We start from the raw sequence: 23473 nt of genomic DNA, 5'->3' as shown, positions 1-23473 counted from the left end.
CTGGGCCAGCTTAGGTCTCTAGACCACTTCTGAATCAATCATGGTGTCCAGGGCCTTGGGAAAGGCTGACATTGGGATGAGATCAGCCCCATAGCACCACACGGACCCCCAAGTGGGAAAGGGGAAGGGGTCATGGGTGTCAGACTGTCAGATTTTAAGTCGTGTTAAAGAGTTTGAGATAAACCCAAGAACAATGAGAAGCACAGGGTTGACTTGATCAAATTGGGTTTTAGATCACCCTGGCAGCTGAATAAGGAACAGATTAGAGGATGGCAAGAGAGGAGACGGGAGGCCACTTGGGAGGCTGTTTCAGTAATGGGGTGAGGCAGGGGGAAGGGAGATTGACAGGAATTGGGATCTGAAGGATATGGAAGTGAAGGAGAGGGAAGAGACTTGACTCCCAAGCTGCTACTTAGAGCACTGGCTGGAAGGGGAATGGGGGGCGGGGGCAGCAAGTCATACAGGTCTTCAAGATATCCAGGTGGGTTTTACAGAGACAGGGCTTGAGGAGCCTGAGACGGAGCAGAGCCCAGATGTTCAGTTGGTTGGATGCAGGGTCTGGAGCCCAGGGCAGAGGTCTAGGCTGGGGACAGAGACTGCAGTGTCCACAGCCCAAGGTCTGATACCAGACCCTGGGGAATTGGGGGACACAGACTGAGCCCCCAGGATCCACACTAAGGGGCAGGAGGCCAGCCAGGAGGAGGCCAAGGGGGAGCTCATACCCAGGAATGGGGTGGCCCTCAGAGACCAGTCTTGCCTGGGGGTGGAGAGAGCCGATGCCTGCCAACGGTCCTTTGGGTTTGGAGATAACAAAGTCACTGGTGACCTTGTTAAGAACACTTTCCGTGGGGTGACAGAGGGTGAAACAGGCAGGGGAGTGAGTGGGAGGTGAGGACATGGATAGAGGAGTGTGAATGACTCTTTTAAGAAGCCAAGCATTTAAAAAAAAAAAAAGGGCAGCAAAGTCAGTCACAAACGGACAAATACTATATGACCCCACTTACAGGAAATAGCTAGAGAAGGCATGTGTATAGAGATGAAGGTTTATTAGTGGTTACCGGGGCGGGTGGGAGGGAGAGGGAAAGGAAGTTTCAAGACCTAGGGGAACGCGGAGCTTCTGTTAAGGGTGATGGAAAAATTCAGGAACGGTTAATGGTGATGGTTGGATAATGCAAGAAACACATTTAATATCACTGAACTGACCATAAGAAGATTGTTGTAATGGCAAAAGTTTTGTTCCCTACATATCTACCACAATTAAAAAAAAAAAAAAAACCCTTGCCTGGTTGAAAGCGTTAGCTAAGGGGGAACATGAATGGAGGGACGTGTGTGTGTGAAGGTGTTTGTGTGTGAAGTGGGGGTGTTTTAGCACGCAGGGACTTAAGCAGGTTTTTGTGCAGAGGGAAAGAGACAATGAGAGGGGAGAGGGGAGGGAGGAGCAAGGCGCTCAAGAGGTGAGGTGGGAGAGTGATGCCGAGGAGGGGTGAGGGTGAGGTTACCCCTGAAGGGCGGAAGGTATGTCTATACTGGAGGTGACAGGGAAGGAGCTGAGTCTGTGGGCGCCGGGCAGACCATGGAGGGGGTCCCCCCCAGATGGCCTCTATTTTCTCTGGCAATGAGAGGCAAGAGCAGGTGCTAAGAGCCACACTGGTGGTGAGGTGATGGAGGAGGCGCATAGGAAAGGGGGTGGGGGGAAGGGGAGCAGGAAGGGGCCTCACTGGCAGGCTGGGAGCCCTGGATGTGCCCTGGTAGAGCAGAGCTCACATGCAGGACCTAGCAGTCCAGAGGGAGGGGCTGAGGATGGGGCACGCAGATGGGTGGGCCAGGCCAGGGTATGCAGGAGGGCGCCCCAGTGTTCTGGGGTGTCAGGCAGTGCTCAGCCGATGGTGAGCAGACCTGTTTGGCTGGATCAGACACAGGCTAGAAAGCCCGCGATAACTGGGCTGGGAGAGGAGAAGGTGTTACGACTTCGCCTGGCAGGCAATAGGGAACCACGGAGGGCTATTGAGCAGGAGTGGGACATGATCAAAGTGCTACCTAATAACCTGTAACCAGCTACACGTGTGTGGTGGATCAGACTGAAGGCAGGAACCTGGGACTCTCCATCAGATCTGAAGGTCAGAAGTCAAGTGTCAAATGTCAGGGAGGAGGAGATTCTCACACCAGAGGTCAGACCCAGAGGCTGGGATGGGGATGGTCCTGAACTAGTCAACAGGGTATGAGCCCTGGGCAGAGGGGGCTTCTAGCCATGCTGAGGGTGCTCAAGAGGGGACCCCTGCTTTGGAAAGAAACCATCAGCAGAGGCTCTACCACATTCCATTTGAAATGTTACTGTATTCTCCTAATAACCCACTAAGACCAAGATTACGGTCCTGTTTTAGAGATGAGGAAACCCTGCCGGCATACTGGTTAAGAGCTACATCTACTAACCAATAGGTCAGCGGTTCAAATCCATCAGGCAACCCTTGGAAACCCTATGGGGCAGCTCTACTCTGTCCTATGGGGTCACTACTAATTGGAATTGACTTGATGGCAATTTTTCTTTTTTTAAGAGGTGAAGGGACTGAGGCTCAGAGAGGCCAAGTAACTGACCTAAGGCCACACAGCAAGTGAGAGGCATAGCCAGGACTCATGCTAGGGCTGCCGGTTTGACCTGAGATTCCTTGGCCTGCACTTTCCCTGTTGTTTGTATGCCTCCTCTGCCCTTTCTCTAGGGGCCTCTGCTTCCTCTGACTTTGCTCTGGGCACCTCCTCTCGAGGCTCTGGGAGCAACGAGACTTGCTAGGGACTGGATCTAAGACTCAGTATTCCCATGTTACTGTGATCCCAGGTGCTCACCCCAGAATAATGGGCTCCTCAGGGCGCCAGGCTCAGCTTCCCTGGGCGGACATTTGTGCCCAGGCTGAGATGGGACTCCCTTGGTCCAAGCCATCACCACCAGAGGGCGCCGACCGGCTCAGGAGTCCAGGGTTGTCCAGGTGAGGGAAAGGGGAAGCCCTTTTCCTGGCTTCCGGAGAAACTAAGCTGCTCCTGAGCCTCAGAAGTACCCTTGCTGGAGTCAGGGAGCCCCTGTCCCCTTCCCATCTCTCCCAGCTGAGGCCTGGCTGACCCTTCCTCCCCAGTTCCTGCCTGTTCAGGGAGTCAGGTTTCCTCAGCACTGGTATCAGGAAGCTAGGGTCTCCTTGCCAACGGCCCGCCTTGTTTGGCCCTCCCCCCAGCCCTCCATTAGCGCCCTCCTCCCTCAGGCACAGTGCTGAGGTGGTGCAAAGCACCAGAGTTATCACCTCTGTCACCTTCTCTCAGCCTCTTCACAAGCCCGGGTGGGAGTGCAGCCCAGGAGATCACCAGCAAGGCCCAGAGAGGGGAAGGAAGTGCCTGGGGCCACAAAACCTGCCACTGGGCCCCAGTAGGTAGGGAAGGGAGGGAGGGATCAAATTCCTGACTGGGCAGGATTGAGGGGGTGGGGGCCAGGAGGGAGCTCCCCAGGCTCATACCACACTGCAGCCCACCCTTTCCATTCCCCAGCTTCACCTTCCCCCCAGACCCCTAATGGAGGGGAGCACACCCCCCCAAGGTCCCCCTATTGCACAGCCAGGTTTCTGCTGAGATCCCACCACCCTCCTTTCCTCACCCCAGGACCCGCAGGCCTGCCTCCTTCCCCAAGCTTAGCCCCTTGGCTGTGGCCACTGAGGGCCTGGCCCGGGTCCCAGGCACCACACCACAGTGGCCAGCCTCCATGGGCCAGAGCTCAGGACAGTCCCAGTCTGTCTGGCAGGGTTGGCCATCTGGGATTGGCTGGAGCTGCCCCCGCCTTTGGGAGGAGGCAGCCATGAGGGGAGGCTGGTGGCAGGCCCAAGGTCACCCTCCTTTCTTTCCCAGCATCCCTGCTTGACCTTTGTCCCTCCTGCCTCACCTTGAGGAGGGAGGAGGAGGAGGCAAAATGCCCAGCCAGTAGACGGCAGAGGAGCTGGGGGAAGGGAAAGGACCTTTGGGCTCCTGATGTTCATTCACTCAACAAATATCCAGTGCCTGCTGTATACCAGGCACTGAACAAGGTGGACACAATCCTGGCAGTCATGGAACTCACAGCTCAGGGAGGAGACAGACAAGAAATAAACACTCATACAATGCAAATTTATGTTCGGGAGCAGCGCTGCAGAGGCACTGCAGGGAATTGGCCTGGCCAGGGCAGGCTCCCAGGAGGATCCGAGGCGGGGAGCCTCCTCTGGCCCAGGAGAAGGAGGCAGGCTTCAGGAGAGGGCATGGATTTGCAGACACCTGGGCAAGGCCTCAGTTTCCTCATCTGTAAAACGCAGGAAACAAATGCATCCCAAGCATGGGGCTGCTGAGAGGCAGCCGCACCAAGGCCATGGCCCCCAAAAAGCTGGAGCCGTCCTGCCGCCCCCTCATTGTGGAGAAGGGCGCGCGCCTCCGCGAACATGACCTGGAGAGCGTTCCCCGGAGACCAGCCACTCTCACAGAGCTCCAAGGGAGACGCCAGGGTGAAGGACCCCAGTTCTCGGGACCGGGCCACCGGGGTTCCTGGGCCCCTGCAGCTGCCTTGGGCAGGAGGGGAGGAGGGCCGGTCCCCAGGCTGCCTCTCCTCCTCTCCCCTGCCACACCCCCCTGCTCCTGACCACGTGGCACCTCTGCGCCCCAGGCCTGGGGGAGGATGGTGCCTGGCCTGGGGGCTTGGGGAGCCAGGGACAGGTGGGTGGGATTTAGGGTACCGCTGAGCCCGCCTCCTGTGGAGCAGCCCCGCTTGGCCCCGCCCAACAGCCCCAGGGCGGCAAGGAGGGGGTGCTGTCCCTTTAAGAGCCTTCAGGCTGCTGGGAGCAGATGGCCAGGCCGGCCGGGGCCCCTTGTCCTTTGTGTGGCTTTGCACAAAAGAGGGGGCCAGCTGGGGAGGGGGCGGCTGCAGCAGGTGGGAGGGGTGGGGCCTTGCCTCTCCTCCTCCTAACCCTGCACCATTACCCTTGGGGAGGGGGCTGCTCAATGGGACCGTGCTTCCTCTCTGGACACTGTGGCCCCTTCAGTCGCCCCCAAACTCCTAGGACATCCCTCCTGTGTCCCACCTCTTCGGCAGAAGCCTCACCACACTAGGGCCTAGGGATTCCTGCCCCCCCAACCACCCACACAAAGGAATAAACCTCCCCTCCCCGCCCCCATTTGCAGAGCAGAATCTTCTGGCCCTGAGAATCTGGCTCTGGGAGAAGGGAGAGCAGAGTTAGGGTCTTACGGGGTGGGGGTGCGGGAGGGGGGTTGGGTGCTTGGGAGGGAGGGAAGCCAGTGGCTGGGGGTCCTTGCAAGAGAGGCTGGGGGTCCCGGGGACGCCCAGGAGGAGGCAGCAAGAAATGAGCTAGATGCTGAGGCTGGGGGAGGGGCCGGGCGGCTGGGCCCTGGCCCCAAGGTATCTGTGTGGAAAGGGGGGACCGCGCAAGGGAGTCCTTGCCTCACGGGAACCCGGGGCCAGGGCAAGATGGAGGACTCCATTCTAGGAGAGGGCGGTGGTGCAGGGATGGCAGTCTGCCAGGCAGGAGGGGACAGAGATGGAAGCTTCTAAGGGCTGGAGTTGCTGAGGGGTGGGAGGATGGCACCCTGCCACTCAGGAGGGGTCACCTTGGAGCAGACCCCCTTTGGCTCAGACCTGCCGTTGGCCCATTCGTTCTCCTCCTTTGTCCAGACCTCCCCACCCCGGGGCTTCGTGCCCAATCCTTGATTTACGAGGAGGAAAAAGGCCTCGGAGCCCTGGCCCGAGGTGTGCCGGGCAACGTGGCCGCAGGCTGGGTGGCCCGAGGGTGGCCCCGTGCGGCCTGACAGCGCCGGAGCTGGGTGGGGTCGTGCTTGACTTTGCCTGCCACACGCAGGAGCCCCCAGGAACAGGGTGCCCCGCCGGGTCGCGGCTCAACCGCAGCCCCCAGCCGGCTGGCCACAGGCAGCGGGTGGGGGCGGGGATCCCTGGCTGGGCCCAGGACTGCTTCTAAATTTAGGGATCTGATTACAGAGTGGCCGGGAAGGGAAGGGAGAGAAGACGCGGGTGCAGGCTCGGTTCCGACTGGGCACAACGGGGTGTGCCCAGTGAAGGTGTGTCTAGGAGGCTCCAGCTCCCGGCTAGGAGGGGCAGCGGGCGGGGGCTTCGGCCTGTGTGCGCGGCAGCACGTGCCCCAGGCGGCGGGGACAGGCACGGGCGCAGCTCATGCTCGGAGCCGCCGCCGGTGTGTGCGCTGGCTCTTTGTGTGCCTGGCAGGGTGGTTGGGTCTGGCTTTGAAAGTCTTTGCCCACCCCCTCCCCCATCTCCGTCTGTGCCACTCTACCCGCTTCCCTGTCTGTCACTCTGCCCGTGCTGGGTGGGGGGGGGATGCTCTCCCCAGCTGGGGTGACAGTGAACCCAGTGGGGAGGAGTCCAGTGGTGCAACCCTTCCCCTGCACCTTCCATTCCCCATCCCTCGGCCCCTCGTTCACTGTTTTGGGGGTACAGACTGCAGTAGTTAAAAGAGAATTGGGGTGACCCCGGGGGACCCATAGAGCCAACAGAAGCCAGGCTTTGGCCCGGTAGCTCTTGGAGGAATGCATTCCTTGCCCTGTCCGGCCTCCCATCCGCTCGGGCCCCCAAGGGCGCATGAAGGGGGGTCCCCCTGCGGAAGGGGGGGCAGGGAGTTCCTTGGCAGGAAGGGAAATGGAAGGAAAAGCTGGGCTCCACCCGGGCGGGCAGGCAGGCAGACGGCCTCACGGCCCTCAGGGCAAGCGGCGGTAATCGGAGCCCACTGATGTGTGGGGCCGGTGTGCGCGTGGGTGGGGCTGACCCCCAGCTACTCTAGGGGGGCAGCGGGGTCTCCCCCAGGGGCACGTCTGGGAGCCCCGGGATGTAAGGGGGCCCGCAGAGGGAGTGCTCCCCACCCGCGTGCTGACCCCACCCCCTGAGGTCTAGCCCCGGCCCAGGCCCCGCCCCCGGCCCTCCCTCCCACCCCAGGGCCAGATGTTCAGCTGGCGGAGGCATCGGCTGGGGGAGGGGTGCTGAGGCCGCAGCCGGCACTACTTCCCTGCCAGCAGCTTCATTGTGTGCGCGAGGAGCGGCGGCGGAGCGGGCCGGCGAGCCGCAGCCCGAGCGGCGGGGTAGAGCGCGTCGGCGAGGGTGCGAGGCGGCGCCCGCGGCTGCGTTCCGCCCGCCTCCCTGCAACTCTGCCTCAGCGCCGCGCGCCGTGCGCGCCGTGCGCGCCGTCCCGCCGCAGGCACCGCCGCCACCGCCGGAGCCCCGCCGGCTGCCGTCGCGGGCAGGGGGCTGGTCCCGACAGGGTTCCTGCCTGGGGACCGGGGCATCCCGGGCGCAGCCGAGAGGCGCGGAGCCCGCAGGGGCGCACGTTGCGCTGTAGCGCCTGCCCACTTCGCGGCGTGGGCTGGCGGGCGGTGGGCTCCGGTGCGCCCCGAAGGCAGGTCACCCGCCTTCTCAAGCCCGTGGAACGGATAGAGCGAGCGCACCGCGGCCGCTCCGGACCTTGCACTCATCCCCCGCTTACCCCACTTCAGCACAAACTTTTCTGACGGCTTTGCCCGTGGGGGTCGCGGAGAAAGCTGGAGCTGCCGGCTGCACGCCCGGCCTGCCGGACACCAGCCACGCTGACCTCCTGCCTCTGGTAACCTCAGTGGCGACCTCTCCAGGCCGGGCCGGGCACGGCACTAGGGGCGAGCGCAGCGAGCTCCGTCGCCTTCCAAAGGCTCCCGCGCCCCTCGGGGCAGCTGGGCGGGGTAATGCCCTCGGTGATGGAGAAGCCGAGCGCGGGCTCCGGGATCCTGTCCCGCAGCCGGGCCAAGACGGCGCCCAACGGTGGACAGCCTCACTCGGAAGATGACAGCAGCGAGGAAGAGCACTCGCATGGTGAGCCCGGAGGCCTAGGGTTAAAGGCGCGTCGGACCTGGTGGCGCGGCAGGGGAGGGGGGGTGTAGTTTCCGACCACGGGCTGATTATACTGATGGTTCCTGCCCCCTTGCCCTTGATTGGAGCCTCTGCCTTGCTTCTTCCCTAAGTCTGAGGCCGCGGGCACAGGGCATCTGCAGGCTGGGTCTCTAGCTTTGCCCAGGAGGTGGTGATGCCCGCACTGGCTGTGCCCACAGTCCCTGCAATTGCTCTTGGGAGCTGGAGAGACCTAGGTATCCCTCCCGTCTTCACATTGGGCCCCTTATACTGAGCCACCTTACAGGGGACTGAGCTCTGATGGCAGGGGCTGGAAAGACACCTCCACGAGGAGCTGTGTGGGTCATGTGGTGGGGAGGAGCCTTGGGTTCCCTGAAGGACTGTGATCCAGGTCTGGGGGCAGTTCATCCCGCAGCCCCCAGCCAGAACAAAGGGTTCTGCTTGGCCTGGGCTCTAAAACTGTCCCCTTACCCCTTCACCCACCCCCATGCCTTCCAGTATGACCCTTCCAATTTTTCTGTGGCTGAGGGTAGCTGAGGGGGAAGATCAGGGAAAAGTGAGCCTCCTGGAAGGTGGGGGTCCTGGGTGGTCAGGGAGGAGAGCTCTGGGCCAGCCACCTCCCCTGCCACATCCCCCTTCCCGCCCTCTCTGGAGTCCTGACTGCCTCCCCCTGGCTCCACAGACAGCATGATCCGCGTTGGAACCAATTACCAGGCCGTAATTCCGGAGTGCAAGCCTGGTGAGTGGCAGGACAGGCTGCAATGGGAGGAGAGTGGAGGGGCCATGGCTTGGCCCAGAGCCCCACCTGGGGAGCCGTGGCTGGCTCCCATCACAGGACAGGCGCGGGGACAGGGGTGGCCCTGTGGCAGAGCTCCTTTTCCTGCTCTGCCTTCCTGTCTGGGTCTCTGCCCCTCCTTCCCTTCTGGGCCTCACCTCCCCAGCTCCCACTGCTCCACCACCCTCTTGCCATGGGTCCAGGCTAGCACCACAGGCTGATCTGAGTGCCTCCCTTCTTCTGCCTCACCACCTTTCAGAGAGCCCGGCACGCTACAGCAACAAGGAGCTGAAGGGGATGCTGGTGTGGTCGCCCAACCACTGTGTGTCAGATGCCAAGCGTGAGTGGGCAGAGCCCTGGGTGACTAGCTGGGTTCATGCTGGCCAGTGGCCAGCTCTCCTCGGAAGTAGGTTGGAGGCTGAGGGGCCAGGATTCAACCCATACGTACCTTGGAGGTGGGGTCCTTAGGGCGAGACTCCTTTCTGGGCAGGGCTTGTAACTCCCTCCTCCAATACCTCCTTCCTCCCATCCCTCTAGTTGACAAGTACATTGCAATGGCCAAGGAGAAACATGGTTACAACATCGAGCAGGTGAGCTGCGGCTGAGTAGGGGTTTGTGGTGTGGGGAGGGCACTGTGTGGGGCAGCTGCACTGAGCTCCCCGTGTCCTGGACCAGGCACTGGGCATGCTCCTGTGGCACAAACATGATGTGGAGAAATCCCTGGCTGACCTGGCCAACTTCACCCCATTCCCCGACGAGTGGACGGTAGAGGACAAGGTGCTATTTGAACAGGCCTTTGGCTTCCATGGCAAGTGCTTCCAGCGTATCCAACAGATGGTAAAGCCCCCTCCCCTCTGTCTGCCAGTGTGCCTCAGCCCCTCCTCTGCTGAGCCTCCTGGGGCCCAGTGGCCTGGGTGGACCCCAACCACTGGCGTTGCTTCCCCCAGCTGCCTGACAAACTGATCCCCAGCCTGGTGAAGTATTACTATTCTTGGAAGAAGACCCGCAGCCGAACCAGCGTGATGGACAGGCAGGCCCGGCGACTGGGGGGCCGCAAGGACAAAGAAGACAGGTGGGGACACGGGTAAGCGCTCGGTGGGGACAAGCAAAGTTCCTGGTGGCCCTGGCTCCGGCCTCATTTCCTCCATGGCCCCTGTGTCAGCAGTGACGAGCTTGAAGAGGGGCGAGGAGCCGTGAGTGAGGGAGAGCCAGATGCTGGAGACTCCAAGAGAGAGGTGAGGTCCTATAGCCTGTCTGGCCCTGCCCAACTGCCTGCCTGCGGGCCCCTCCTTGGGCTCTGCACCACCCGCCCCCTCTCCTTTCCCTGTAGCCTCTGCCCTCTCGGCCCCTGAATGCCCGCCCAGGCCCTGGAAAGAAGGAGGTCCAGGTGTCCCAGTACCGCCACCACCCGCTGCGGACCCGGCGGCGCCCGCCCAAGGGCATGTACCTGAGCCCCGAGGGCCTCACTGCTGTGTCGGGAAGCCCAGACCTTGCCAACCTCACGCTTCGGGGCCTTGACTCCCAGCTTGTCTCCCTCAAGCGCCAGGTGGGGGTTGAGAAAAGAAGGGCCTTGCAGAGAGAGGGAGGTCAGACCTGGGAACTAAATTTGTGGTTGGGGGTGCAGCTGAGGTATGAGGGAGATGGTGCAGGTGCCCAGCCCGGCTCTGCCCGATCCTGTGGGATTCTGGGTAATTTGCTCTTCTTCTTGAGCCTTTTAAAAAAAACTGGTCTGTGGAAAGGGGAGAAGCACAGTGTCTCCCCCACTGAGAGGGAGGAGTGGGCTGCATGGTGGGCAGCAGGGAGCTTTGTTGGGGGGAGTAGGAGGGGTATCTGCAGGGGACCCAGGGTGCTGGTGAGGGTTGGTGAGGGAGGCCTCCCTGGGATCGGGTTTGATGTGCGTTCCTGTCCTGGTGCTCCCAGGTGCAAAGCATGAAACAGACCAATAGCAGCCTCCGCCAAGCTCTGGAGGGCGGCATTGATCCCCTCCGCCCCCCTGAGGTAAGGCTGCTCTTCAGGTTTGGGCGCAGAGCAGAGTTCTCTCGGGAGGTGAGACAGAAAGGGGAGTCAGTCGTGTTTGGGGAGCGGGGCCTCAACTTCCATAGTTTTGAGTCTCAAGGACATACCCTTTGCTCTCCAGGCCAACACCAAGTTCAATTCCCGCTGGACCACAGACGAGCAGCTTTTGGCTGTACAAGGTGGGTTGGACCATGGGGAGAACACAGCAGTCCCAGCAATCTACTTCCCCATCCTCCAAGGAGCTGAGGGTAGAGGGGAAGGATCAGGGAAGTGATAGTTCTGAGGGGTGTTCATTCTCTGCCCTTTTGACCCTTGCAGCCATCCGTAGGTATGGCAAAGACTTTGGGGCTATTGCAGAGGTGATTGGGAACAAGACTCTGACCCAGGTGAAGACCTTCTTTGTGAGCTACCGGCGCCGCTTCAATCTGGAGGAGGTGCTGCAGGAATGGGAGGCCGAGCAGGATGGGGCCCCTGGAGCCCCAGTCCCCATGGAAGAGGCTAGGAGAGGGGCTCCCTTGCCAGCCCCAGCCCTAGAGGAAGATGATGAGGTGAGAAGGGGATAAGAGAAGCCCTTCAGGTAGCAGAGAGGAGAGGCCCGGCCTTGGCCTCAGTCCTGAGACTGGGCTGAGGATGTGAGCAAGCCTGGCTTCTCTGACCCTTTTCTCTCCCCTCAGGTCCAGATTACATCTGTCTCCACGTCTGTGCCTCGGTCGGTGCCCCCTGCACCACCACCCCCTCCACCTCCCACCTCACTGTCCCAGCCACCCCCGCTGCTTCGGCCACCCCTGCCCACGGCACCCACTCTGCTTCGCCAGCCTCCCCCACTACAGCAGGGCCGCTTCCTCCAGCCCCGGCTGGCCCCCAACCAGCCCCCCCCACCGCTTATCCGCCCTGCTCTGGCTGCCTCCCGCCACAGTGCCCGCTCAGGCCCCCAGCCCCCACCCACTCTGATCGGAGCCCCTCTGGAGCCTCCAGCACCCTCACTCTGAGCCCTGAGGTCCTTCACCAACTGGAGGCTCCTTTGCTGGACATCCCTGGGCACCTCCAGCGTCACTGAGGACAGAAGGAACTAGGGCTCTGGCCAGGAAGACCCAGAGCTGCCAATGGGCACAGCCTGGACCTGTAGGCTCTGCATGTGATCCTGACAGCTGAACCTGTCTCCCCAGCCAGGGGCCGGGGCTGGCCTTCTAAGGTGGCCTGAAGGTCTGCTTTCTGCTTCTGGGCTGGGACTGCAATGGCTGCTGGGGCTTGGCCTTTGGGCCCTGCCCTTTGTGTGGGGGTTAGTGACCATAGCGTGGAGGTGGGGTGGGGGAGCGGACCGTCTGGTGTGTTGGCTGTTCTCCTTCCTCTTTCCCTTCTTTTAGCAATAAATCTGGGGTGAGCTGGGGAGGGGGGCTTGCAGGGAGAGGTGGACAGAGGTTCCTCAGGGCCTGACAGCAGCAGGGGCTGGAGGAGAATCACTCAGGGCTTGGTGGAGTGCTCAGGAGCCCTGAGAGTGCCCACTCTACCACTGCCCAAGCTTGGAGAAAGGGGGGTTGGGAACTTCACACAGACCTGGGTTTATTTTTCAACGTTTTTTAAAAATAAAAATGCCCAAGCTCATCAAGTTCTCTTTTCCTCTGTGTAAGGGCCCTGGGCTTTGCTTCCATCTGAGCCCCGAGAGTGGGAGGGGGCTGGGCTCACCCAGCCTACGGCCTTCCCCAGCTCTTTCCTGCAAGGCAGGCGGGCAGGGCGGCGACTTGCCCACGGGGGACTGGGTCCCTGCCCGGCTGGGAGAAGAAATGGGAGGCAGCAGCTCAGATTCCAAACATTCTCTTTATTACGTGTTTGATCCAGAGGAGAAACTAAGTGCAGGAGGGGGGCTGGGCAGGGAGGGACCACCTTGCCTGGGTGCCCCTGGCCCCCACCCCTTTGGGGGCCAAGCCATGCCCTCCTGGCCCCCTCAGAGCACCCGGGCTGTTCCAAAGGGTGGGAAGAGGGAGGGAGGAAGGGAGGGGGAGCCCTTGGTCTGAGCCGGAGCAACTGGGGGCGTGGGACAGGAGGGCTGAGGTTGGCAAGGTCCCTTCCTGGGACCCAAGAGCTCGACTTGTCACTGAGCCTGGCCTGGGAGTGGGGGTGATGAACAGGGGTGGAGTCATCATAAATCAAAAAAATAAAATAATAAAATAAAAAATAAAACCCATCACAAAAAAAATGTACAACTCAGGTGAGGGTAGGGGCAGCCTCTGTGCAGGACTCCCTCCCCCAGTTTCTCAAGAACAGAAACAGCAGAGAAATAAATTAAGGGATGCAGCGGCCGCCACCAGCCAAGCGCCCATAGCCCCCCACTCCCACACTGGCCGCGGAGGTGAGCGGGCTGGGAGCCACTTCACCTGGCTGTCCCCACCACGTGGAGGGCTGACGCTCCCGGCCCTGCTGCCATCCAGCCCCCGACCAGGCGGCCAGGGAGGCCCTGGGCAGTGTCTCCTGAGAGGAGGGGCGACAGTGTCAGGAAGAAAAGGCGAGGCTGAGATGAGACAGCGTGAGGGAAGTCACTGCTATGGAACTAGCTGGTGCCCAGATTAATGCCAATGAAGGGGAAGCGGTAGGGAGGAACAGCCGGGGGAGGGGGGTGTGCTTCCAGACAAAGGCTCTCCCAGAACGGAGAAGACCCAGAGTCCCTGTGAGTGCCCGGGGACTCCGAGGAGCCCGTCTGCCCTGCATCCCCTCCCTGTCCCAGCCCTGGGGTCAGCCCCTCCTTCTACCTGGGAGGGGGCGGGGAAGATGGCACAGACTTTGAGGAGGGGAACGAAATGCCCCCACAGCAGCTTGTGGAAGGAAATGCCCAGCTCTGGGGAAGGAGGGTGAGCAGAGGATACAGTGTGGAGGAAGGCCAGTGCCCCTCAGCCTCACCTCGCAGCCCCAGAGCAGCCACCGGCCCCACCCCCACCCCAGTCCACAGCTGCCCAGGCCTCAAGCCCCCGGGCCTGAGGTCAGGGGAAGGCCACCTCTGGTGGTTTGCTTGGAGGGAAAGAGGGGAGGAGCGCGGAGAAGCCCAAAGTGGGCCTGGCGGAGGGACTGATAGGGGACTCCACCACTCTTGCCTGAGAGTGTTCCAGCCCTGGGCCACCCTCCCAGGAAACCCCAGAGATCCAGTCTCGACTGTCCCAATGGGGCAGGGAGGAATGGTGGCTGCTGGGATTTTTTTTTTTTTTCTTTTTTCTTTTTGGTAATAAAAAATTTCTTGGTTTAGGCGAAATACTCTGTGCAACCGCAGTACCGAGGGGGAGCCCTGCCCCCGCCCTCCCTCCCCTTCCTTTGCCTTCTGTGGGAAAGGGGGGAAGGGGGACTTATGGGCAGGGGTGACTGTGTGTGTGTGTGTGTGTGTGTAGAGGGGGCGGGGGGAAGAACCATCTCCCAGTCCCCACAGACATGGAATAAGAACCAAAACGGGCGGGGAGGGAGAAGTGCCAGCAGGGGGAGACACACCGAGTCCAGTCTGCAGTCTCAGTCTCACCCGTGGGGTGGAGTGGCGGCCCCAGCAGCTAAGTCCAGCTGGCCGCCTTGGGCTCCCCCCACTCCTGGCAGCCTGTTAAAGCTTAAGCTCGTTTGCTATTTTGGAGGCAATGTTTTTGAAGGCCATGGAGGTGCCCGATATCCGCTTAAAGCGCACGCCATTAAGGGAGAGCCGAGGCAGTTTGCAGACCTCCATCTCCCACTGCACGAAGTCCTCATGGCCGGGCGTGCCGTGCATGCACAGCAACATGTACTTCTCGTGCAGCTCGCTCTGGCAGCTGTTCGCGTCCAGCACCTTGCGGATCTCCCGCATCATCTCGTTGGGCTCCATGGAGCTCGTGGTCTTCATGCTCCACGTGAAGCGCAGCGAGCGAGGCTTGGCCTCTCGGAAGTCTTCCTTTTCTTTATCGTTGCCTCCTCCACCGCCCACCACGTGAGGTCTGCGGAGAGGGAGGGCAGAGGCGGGGGTCAGGCGGGGGCCGAGGCACCCCACCCCCGGGCCAGCCCCCCTGGCAGGCAGGCAGACAGACCCTGAGACCAGAGGAGAGGGAGGGTGTGCAGGAGCAATCCGTGCTGGAAGAGGGAGCAGTTAGAACCTGGTCAGAGGGGGCAAAGGGAGGGTGAGGAGAAGCCAGCCCCTGGAGGGGTGACAGTTCCATGCAGTTACCGTTTCTTTCCTGTGACAAGGGGAGGGCTGGGAAAGAAATGGGAGCATGTGCTCAGTGGCCCTGAGCAGTTCACAGACTTGTCGACACAGGAGGAAAAAACTGAGGCACAAAAAGGTGAGCCAGTCATCAAGTAGGAATCTGCAGCCCCAACCGCCCAGCCCGGGGCTCCTCCTTCCAGAACACACCAGACCTGAAGAGGAGGGCCCAAAACGACTGTAGTTGGGGGCTGAGGCCGGCTGAGGAGAGGGAGGCCCCCGAAGGGTGGGGGCAGGGAAGAACCGCCAGAGGAAGAGCCAAGTGGCAGAAGGAAGAGAGGAGCAGGAGGCTTGTGGCGAGCCCGGTGGCCCGGGCAGGGCCGCTGCTGGCTCCAGCCCTCTCACCTGAGCGTCTCCACTCGGTCTTTGCTTTCAGGTTCATTCAGGTTCCTCAAAAAACAGAGCGAGGGAGAGTTTAGTGCTGGGGCCTCTTGCTCCTTCCACTGCCACAGACCCAGGAGAGGTGGGTCCCGGCAGGTGCCACCGCTGGGTGGGCAGGACCCAAGCTCTCAGGCCACTTGCCCATCACCTCGCAGGCCAACATGGCTCTGCGGCGCCTCACACTGGCAGCTCAACTGTCCCTGTCCAGCCGGGAGCCCAGCACATGGGCCTGTCCCTCCCCACACTCCCAGAGATCCGTGCTGGGGGAAGGCTGGATGTGCACACAGGTGGCAGCACGAGGTGGCTGGGCTCACCGTCTGCACTGGGTGGGGCTGTGAAGGGGTCTTTTGCACAATATACCAGGGTCTTGGAACTGTAGTCCTCTAGGAGGGATGAGGCTGCAGTGTGTTTTGTGGATCTTAGCGGGAGAAGGGACTGGGGAGAGTGTGGCAGCCTCTCTCAGGAGGCCCCAAGGACCAAGCCCTCCGATCTGCCTGCTGAGGGCTGGGGAGGAAAAGGGCAATGAGGCCCGGCCGCTGGAAGGGAAAGGCTACCTCCCCTCCTTCTTTAACTCCCCACTTGCCGGCCTGCTGGCCATCTGGTTGTGCAGGAGAGAGGACAGAGGGCAGGGCAAGTGGACACCTTGGAAGGGTAGGTGGCGAAGAAGTCTGGCCCCGCTGAGCGGCTTCTCCAGCGCCTGGCTGGAAGATGGGCGCCTGGAGCCGGGAAATTGGGGACTGTGGAGAGGGCAGGGGCGTGAGGAAGAGAGGAGCAGCGGCAGCACATGTAAAAGAACACAGAGACACAACAGACACAATGCAAACAAGCGCACTGCTAGCAGGCTGGCAGCGCAGGGCAGGAGCCCCCAGCTGCTTTCTCCAGCCCCACCCCAGGGCCTGGCTCCTGCTGGTGTGGGCGGAGGGCCCTGCAAGGCAGGCCCCACTGGGCCCAGGGCAGCAACGGCCAGTCATGCAGAGAGAGGCTGGGGGAGGGGTGGCGAAAGGGTCCAAAGGAATTCCTGTCTGGACAGTTTCTCTATCAGGTGAGGCACCAGTGTGACCGCCAGGAGTCCCAGTCCCAGCAGAGGGCCTGGGCTGACTCAGCCTCTGGGAGCCAATACTCCCAACCAGGGCCTGGCCCACCCAGGCCTCAAGAGAGGACGAGGATGGGGCCAGAGGTGGAAGGCCAGGACCCAGCCTGGGAAAGGAGATGCCAGAGGGAGAGCGGATCTCTCAACTCTGTCAGGATTTGGGGCACAATGCCCCTAGAACCTCTCAGGTCATGTCAGGTGAACACATCCCAGAGGAGAGGGGGCCTGATCCACAAGACACTGCTGGAGGCAGGCGGTGTGCAGGAGGGGAGGGGGTGGTCTAGTTCTGCAGGAGCTGCCAGAAGGGGGCGCTGTGCTCCATTCGTGAGCAAAGGCTCCTTGGGCCTGGATGACTCAGGCTGCCACCTTGGCACCCGTTGTCCCTGTAGTACCTCTAAAGTCCTGCCATCCCACAGGACGGGGGAGAGGTCACACAGCCCTGGAGTTCAGGGGCCAGAGGAGGGAAGTCCAGGAGAGCCCAGAATGAAACAGGATCCCAGACGTACTTTTAACCCCAGTGAGACTCCTCACAGAGCATGCACACAGCAGGGAAAAGGGACAGAAAAGGAACCCAATGCTGGTGACCAAAACTCTGGGGGAGGGAGACAAGGACAATCTTAAAGGGAGAATTCCCTGAGAAGGTCCCCCTTGCTTGGGGACAGGCGTAACTCTGGGCCCAAGGCCCTTCATTTTCAAAGCCATTTGCGCTGTGAGGCAAATGTGCCCTCTTGGGGGCTGGTGACCCCTCACCCCACTCATCTGTAGGAGGCAGGGAGGGCAGGCAGAGGCCCAATCAGAGGCAGGCTTTATCCCTTTAAGATGGCAGAGACAGGAGGGCCACAGGGACTGGGTTAGCAGGTGGGGGAGGTGGCAAGAGCCAGAAGAGGGGGGTTAATGATGGAGGCAGGACACAGGACAGACACACACACACAGTGGGCTCAACGCCTACCTTCTGGCAAATCTGAAAGACAGATTTCTAAAAAAACAAACAAAAAAAGACAAAATAAAAAAAGAAATAAAAAAAAAAAAAAACCAACCAACAAGACGGTATGTGGATAAGCAGGTGGGAGTGGGCTTTACAGGTTTAAGGGTCATCTCCATTTTGGAAGAGCCGCTCAGCGAGACTAGAGTCTGAGGCACCCAGATCTGCCCCCGTCCCTCCCGCCACCCAGGCACCTGCGTGCCAGGGCTGGAAAGGGGCGGCAGCTTTGGGTTCTTCCAGCAGAGTGAGGGGCAGGCAAGCCTGCTCACTCAAAGCCACCTACTGCTTCCTGAGCCCCTGCTCCCAGGTGGGTGGAGGAGACAGGGAGCATCCCAAAAGGCAGCGTTTCCTTGGTGCACCCCGAGAATCATAGTTGTGTGAATCCCCACCCTCATCCTGACCCAGGAGCATATCAGCTCACTGGCGCTCGGGGGAGGAGGGCCGCCTGGGCCCTCACCAGCCATTTCATTTCCAGGCTTCATCCAGGAAACCCCTGAACAGTCCGGAAATGTACTGCAGCCAGCCCCCTGCCCTTGTCTGAAAGACCCACAACCACCGGATTGAGGTGGAAGAGGTCAAAGGGGGTGAGACAAGAGACCAGGAAAAGGCATATGTTCCTTGCTGGCCCAGCCTGGCTCATGCCTCATGACTTTGCAGCTGCGTCACCAAATATAAGTTTCCATGGGAACCCAGGAGGGAAGAGGGGGGCTTTTATTTTAGCATCTGAGTTCACACTCTCCTAGAGAGGAGGCGGCATCGGCCATCTGCTGGGGGCCGGAGAATAAGGGGTGTGTGTAGAGTTGGGGGAGAGGCCCAAGAGGGGATGAGTCTGGGCACAGAAGGTATTGACTAAGACTACTGCCACCCCCAGGTTGGGCTCCATTTCTTGAGCTTCCCAAGCCTCTCCTAACCTAGGCCTAGCCCCGGTTCTGGGTGTCCCCACCCCCACCCCCAGGTGTGCAGGAAGGCCTGGCTTCAGCTTCTCTGCCATCCTAACCTCCCTGCTCACCTGCGTACAAACTTGGAGGTGAATTTGCTGAAGATGCTCCCAGAGGCACCCCGCCGGCCCTGGCTGTTGCCGGAGGGAGAGGCTGGGGTGACACCGTAGGGCAAATTCTGCTGGTCCCGCACCTGTCGGAGCTGCCCAGCGTGGAAGGTGCTTCGACTGGACACACCCCGGGGGAAATTGGTTCGGTCTGGGGCTCCACCACTGCTGCTGATGTTGTGGGCGGAGGGGGAGGTGACAGGGGCACGCTGGGGGGCTGTGCTGTGGGGAAAGAGGGGGTAAGGGAACGTATCAGCATACAGAAACGCCATCATTGGCGAGCACCTGAGCACCCTGTGGTGGAACAGGGAAGGGGGGTGCTAGGTCGGGCAGCCATCACGGAGGACACAGAAAGGAAGAGTGACCACTGAGGACACGGTAAGGAGGACATGGAGGGGGGTGTAGAAAAAGATGGTTGTGGGGGAGGAGAGGAGGAAAACATGGGGGAGGCAGTATAGGTTGGAGAGAAGTGGCTCCTGGTGACTGGAATCTCAAGGCCTAAGTCCCTGTGATGCTGGTCCTAAGGGAGTCCAGCAAGGCTCAGAACAAAAAGGCTTCCTTTTGGAGCCTCAGGCCTGCTTCCTACATATCTGTTCTGAGAGGGAGAACTGAAGGAAAAGAGGGGCACGAAGGCCGTTTTTGGTTCTCTCTGGCTGCAGGGGGCAGGGTCACCTCTTGTGGCTAAGATGACAAGAATAGAGCAGAGCCCCCAGGTGGAAAGGAGAAACTGTTGGGGGTAGAGAGGAGGGCACCAGCCACCCCAGCACACTTGCCTGGGCCGTGGCACCTCACAGTTACTCTCCGTGGGGGGCAGCCCAGAGCCCTTGTTGGGGTGCACGGAGGCCGACATGGATTTCTGGTGCTGGCGGGGTCGGGCCGCAGAGACTGCGGCAGAAGCGGAAGCCGTGGAGGCCCGGGACCCTGGCATGGTTAGGCTAGGAGACAAAAGCAGCGGAGAGGCCTGGGTTAGGGGGTGGGGCAGGAGGCCTGGGTTAGGAAGCAAGGGCAGGGGAAGGGCCAGAGAGCCGGGGGCATCAACAGGTCAGGCCTGGGGAGCAGCAACGGGATGCGGGTCGGAGCTGAGGAGCGCAGGGTGGGAGATGCAGGGCAGGCTGAGGAAGCAGTGAGGTAGGCCGGAACCCAGGAGGAGGAAAGGCAACAGGAAGCGACCGCCTGCAGGCTGCACCGGTCTCCTAGGAACTCTAAGAACAAGGACGTTTATTCTACAGAAAGAGCAGGGTGCTGCTAAGAAGCAACTTTAGGAAGCTCAGCAGAGGTGGGGTCAGGAACTCAGCATACCCGGACACACTGCCTGTCCAGGTTAGGGAAGCTGTGCTCTCAGGGGCAGAGGGAGAGGGCGCAGCTGCGGCCACCCTTGATGTGCACCCCTCAAATGAACACCTCTTGGTTCTGCCCTGAGCTGGGGCCCCAAAACAGCCGTGGGCACCGATGCCCAGAGGAGGGCAGCTGCCGTGCCCTGGCTGCAGTGGAGAAGCAAGAAGGCAGCTGAGATGACCACTGAGAGCCCCTCTGAGTATGCTGCAAGGACAGGCAGGCAGGGCAGGGCAGGGCAGGGCAGGGCAGGGTGGGGCGGGGCGGGGTAGAGGAGACAGGGTGGAGCAGGGGGACAGATGGTGGAAAGCAGGGAAGAAGTACAGGAGTGTGGAAAGCTGGACTGAACAGAGCAGGGACGGAACTCCGGGAGTGGGAGCGATGCTCTGGCGGGAGAGGAGATGGTGCTGTCGACAGATGTCACTGCTGTGAGCAAGTGCTCTGTGCCCTGGGCCCGGCCGGGCCTGCTCACCTGTCTTTGCCATTCTGGATGGAGGCCTGGCCAAGGCTGGTCCTCTCCAAAAGTGGGGAATTCCTGCTTCGATTTGTGCTGGTGGAGAGGACGCTGTTCTGTGGGAAATAAAGAGTGAGAGATGAATGACAGAAAACCCAAGTCTTTTACAGTCAGGTTCTCTCCCCAGTTCACAGATAGGGCTTTCTACTGTAAACCAAATTGGCCCAGGAGGGAAGGCTGGGGTGGAGACAGTCCAAAGGACGTGGGTCTGGAGGAGGAAGAGCTGCCTGAAGGGCAGGCCTCCTGTAGGATGCAGGAGGGCAGGAGGCTGCGGTGCACTGGATGGGAGGTAGGGCTGGGTGTGACTCACCGTGGAGGGGGTAGGGGTGGTCTTCTTCCTCTCCAGCCCAGGCAGAGGGCTGGCAGGCACTTTGGCTGTGCTGCTGGCCTTCCGCCCTGACTCCCGGTCCTCCTCAGGTCGCTTATTTTCTGCATTGTTACTCTGAGTCTTCTTAGAGTAGGAATTGGAGGTGGCTATGGCAGGACCAGCTGCTGGGCCAGAGGGGCGACAGGAATGTGTAAGGCCAGGCCCAGCGAGGCCCATCGTGTGCGAGGTGCTCTCCTATAACCTTGCCAGTAACCCAGCAAACCCTCATTCCACATGGGCGGAGAGACGACCCCCATTCCACAGAGGCAGAGAAAAGTCACGCGACTGGCCCAAGGCCATGCAACTACTAAGTGGCTGAAACTCAGCGGTGTCACCCAAAGCTTCCAGAGCCTCTCTGGAGAGGGACGAGCCCTTTGGTTCCTCCCTGGGACTCCCAAAAGCACTTACCCTGATCACTGAAGCGCCGCTGCTTGGGGTTGGCCGAGACGCTGCGCTGTACCTTGTTGGATGGGGATGGGGCATTGCTATTGGTCAGATCAGCTGAAGGCCGTGGCTTTAAGGTGATGGTGTCGCCCTCCAGCTGCAACAACAGGATACTTGACATCAAGGGAGGGCAGAAGTCATGCAGAGATTCCGACAGATGGACACACTCACTGACACACAGCACCCTGTGCTGATATAAGTGCACCCAAGGCTCACAGAAGACGTAGCTCCCCCAACAGGACCAAAATGTGTCTAAACACGTTCCTTCGCCCTGGAGACACTCGTGCCCCAACACAGACACCAATAACCATAGCCAGAGACACATTCCTGCCCTCAAAGAAGGACACACACCCAAAGAACACACATTCAGACCCAGAGACCCCCACCACATCAATGTGGGCTCAGCCCAAGCATCATCTTTTAAGTAGGCTAAGACAAGAAGCATGAGCAGAAGCCCAATACCGCTGGGGAGAATAGGGTGGAAGGCTATTAGTACATATGGGGAGACACAGATGTAAACAAAACCCCACTCCCAGAAACACCCATGGACTCACAGACAGACATGGCTACCCAAACAGGTAGAAGAACAACCACAAATCCTCTGGATCCACAGACAGGAGGATGGATGTACACACACACACACAGACACACATACCCTGACACAAGCACAAGACAGAAAGAGCATGCAGACTTAGATTCCTACAAGAAAGATATGGAGATATGGAGACACACAGATACAACCCGAGAGAGAGAAAGAACACATGGAAACATATACATAGACACCTAGGGGCAACAGAAACAATGGCTGACTAACCCAGATAGGCTGACCTAGGCCCAGTCTAACCAACATAGACTGGGCCAGACCAACTCGCCCAGATCAAAACACAGACCCAGGCCCAGATCCAGACCCCTCTAGCCTTCTTACACCTTCGCTGATGGAGATGAACGAAAGCAAGGACCAGAGAACCTGAGACACCAGAGCTGAGGCTTATAACTAGCCAGCAAAGCACACTTTCTTGGAGATGAGCTTCTGCCCCCAATGGTGCTAGAAGCATGGGGGTGCAACAGGGAAGCTGCCAGACCAAGGGACGGAGCAGAGGGCACACACCTCAGAGCTCTTGTAGCCCAGGAGCAGATAGGTGGCCATCACCTCGTTGTACCTCTGGCCCACCAGCGAGTCCTGGATCTCTTCCCGGGTGTAACCCATGGACACCATCAACTCTGCACAGAGGGGACACACAGTTAGGCTGGTCCTGGCTCCTAGGCAGCCCAACCCCACCACTCAGCACAGCTTCACCTGTCCGCCGGGGGTCCTTATAGTCAGGAAGCGGCTCCACGTAAGGCTTTAGTTCATCATCTTCATGACCCACGTTCATCCATCGATCTTTCATGATTTGCTGGAGAGACAAGGGAAAGGAAAAGGAGAAAGAAGGAGGCAACTCAGTTGGGAGGTTTCCTAGGGAACCCCAGGGCCTTCAAGCCAGCTGGGCTCCAGGCTGCTCACCTCTAAAGTGCCTCTCTTGCTGGGATTGAGGATGAGAAACTTCTTGAGCAGATTTTCACAGTCCGTGGACATGTAGAACGGAATACGGTATTTTCCCCTTAGTACTCGCTCTCGCAGCTCCTGTAGGAGAATTCCAGGGCTAGGAAACTTAAATCATCCCAAGGCCAAGGGAAGAAACCTAACATCCAGGATTCTTAGGGCTTAAGACTGACCAGGGACTAAAGAAAATCTATATAAACTGGATATTTGAATCACACATGTAAATAACGTCGGTTAAACTCATTAAAAATAAATTTTAGATACGGTGCAACTCTTATGACAGTGCCTGGAACATAACAAGTGCTTAAATATGCTGAATGGAGAAAGAGGAAATCAAAATAGACATCCCAAATTATTTAGAGCAATTAATAGGAGCATGACACAGAAAAAACCTTGGTGAGGTAGTCAAACTATGCTCAGAAGAAGGTGTGTTGCCTTACATGCATTCATTAGAAATCTCAACAAAGAAACCAGTAAACTAGAATGTGTCGAATACAAAGATATAGACATTTCTATAAAAGTGGAAAGTAATAAAAGAAAACAAGCATTGATCATTAAAACCAAGTAATTGCCAGTAAAAGCAACAACACTCCAGTATCTATTTGATGACAAGGATATGAATTTGAGCATATGGTTTATCAAAAGCACCTTTGTTGGAAGGAGCGGACTAATAACCATAGGTTACCTTTGAAAATGCTATTAAACGTCTCGTAGGGGCAACTGAAACACCGTAGTGGCGTTCACCGGCTCTCCTCGATCAGCTGACGGCAGACAGGGGGGTAGCTGAGGGTGCCTGACTAAAAAGGTGGGAGCTCTCTCAGGCCTAGTCTCGGCCTTCTGTACTGAAGTGCAGGGGGAGGCACTGCTGTTAGGGCAG

At 59.6% G+C, this 23473-nt stretch overlaps 2 protein-coding genes across 17 annotated transcripts in view; one reads left to right on the top strand and one right to left on the bottom strand.

Annotated features, from left to right (window-relative positions):
* The first annotated feature begins 7247 nt into the window (after positions 1-7247).
* On the top strand, positions 7248-11974 carry RCOR2 (REST corepressor 2). Of its 6 annotated transcripts, none has more exons than XM_049889871.1 (12): positions 7248-7873; positions 8592-8648; positions 8944-9024; positions 9222-9274; positions 9360-9521; positions 9632-9756; positions 9850-9919; positions 10015-10230; positions 10605-10682; positions 10822-10879; positions 11019-11248; positions 11375-11768. In XM_049889871.1, exons 1-12 carry the CDS (start codon positions 7747-7749, stop codon positions 11687-11689), a joined length of 1572 nt encoding a protein of 523 aa, XP_049745828.1. In that variant the 5' UTR covers positions 7248-7746; the 3' UTR covers positions 11690-11768. The 6 variants fall into 6 exon arrangements, with proteins under 6 accessions (XP_049745828.1, XP_049745827.1, XP_049745825.1 ...); XM_049889870.1 differs by having other exon boundaries at positions 9847-9919; XM_049889868.1 differs by having other exon boundaries at positions 9632-9768.
* A 506-nt stretch (positions 11975-12480) lies between these two features.
* The window catches only part of MARK2 (microtubule affinity regulating kinase 2), a 60422-nt gene continuing 49429 nt past the window's right edge, over positions 12481-23473 (bottom strand). For 6 of the 11 annotated variants that reach the window (XM_049892314.1, XM_049892308.1, XM_049892307.1 and 3 more), the window contains 11 exons: positions 22558-22677; positions 22351-22450; positions 22162-22274; positions 21018-21150; positions 20553-20731; positions 20201-20298; positions 19170-19331; positions 18361-18618; positions 17319-17345; positions 15244-15288; positions 12481-14635 (listed from right to left, as the gene is read on the bottom strand). In XM_049892314.1, coding sequence (XP_049748271.1) covers positions 14272-14635; positions 15244-15288; positions 17319-17345; positions 18361-18618; positions 19170-19331; positions 20201-20298; positions 20553-20731; positions 21018-21150; positions 22162-22274; positions 22351-22450; positions 22558-22677 — 1599 coding nt within the window. In that variant the 3' untranslated portion in view covers positions 12481-14271. The remainder of the gene's footprint in view (positions 14636-15243; positions 15289-17318; positions 17346-18360; positions 18619-19169; positions 19332-20200; positions 20299-20552; positions 20732-21017; positions 21151-22161; positions 22275-22350; positions 22451-22557; positions 22678-23473) is intronic. The other 5 variants (XM_049892309.1, XM_049892316.1, XM_049892310.1 and 2 more) reach the window with 5 other exon arrangements.

The sequence above is a fragment of the Elephas maximus genome, chromosome 7, assembly GCF_024166365.1.
Source record: "Elephas maximus indicus isolate mEleMax1 chromosome 7, mEleMax1 primary haplotype, whole genome shotgun sequence".
NCBI lineage: Eukaryota > Metazoa > Chordata > Mammalia > Proboscidea > Elephantidae > Elephas > Elephas maximus.
Note: the sequence above shows the minus strand (reverse complement) of the source record. Positions and strands in the feature narration are given on the sequence as shown.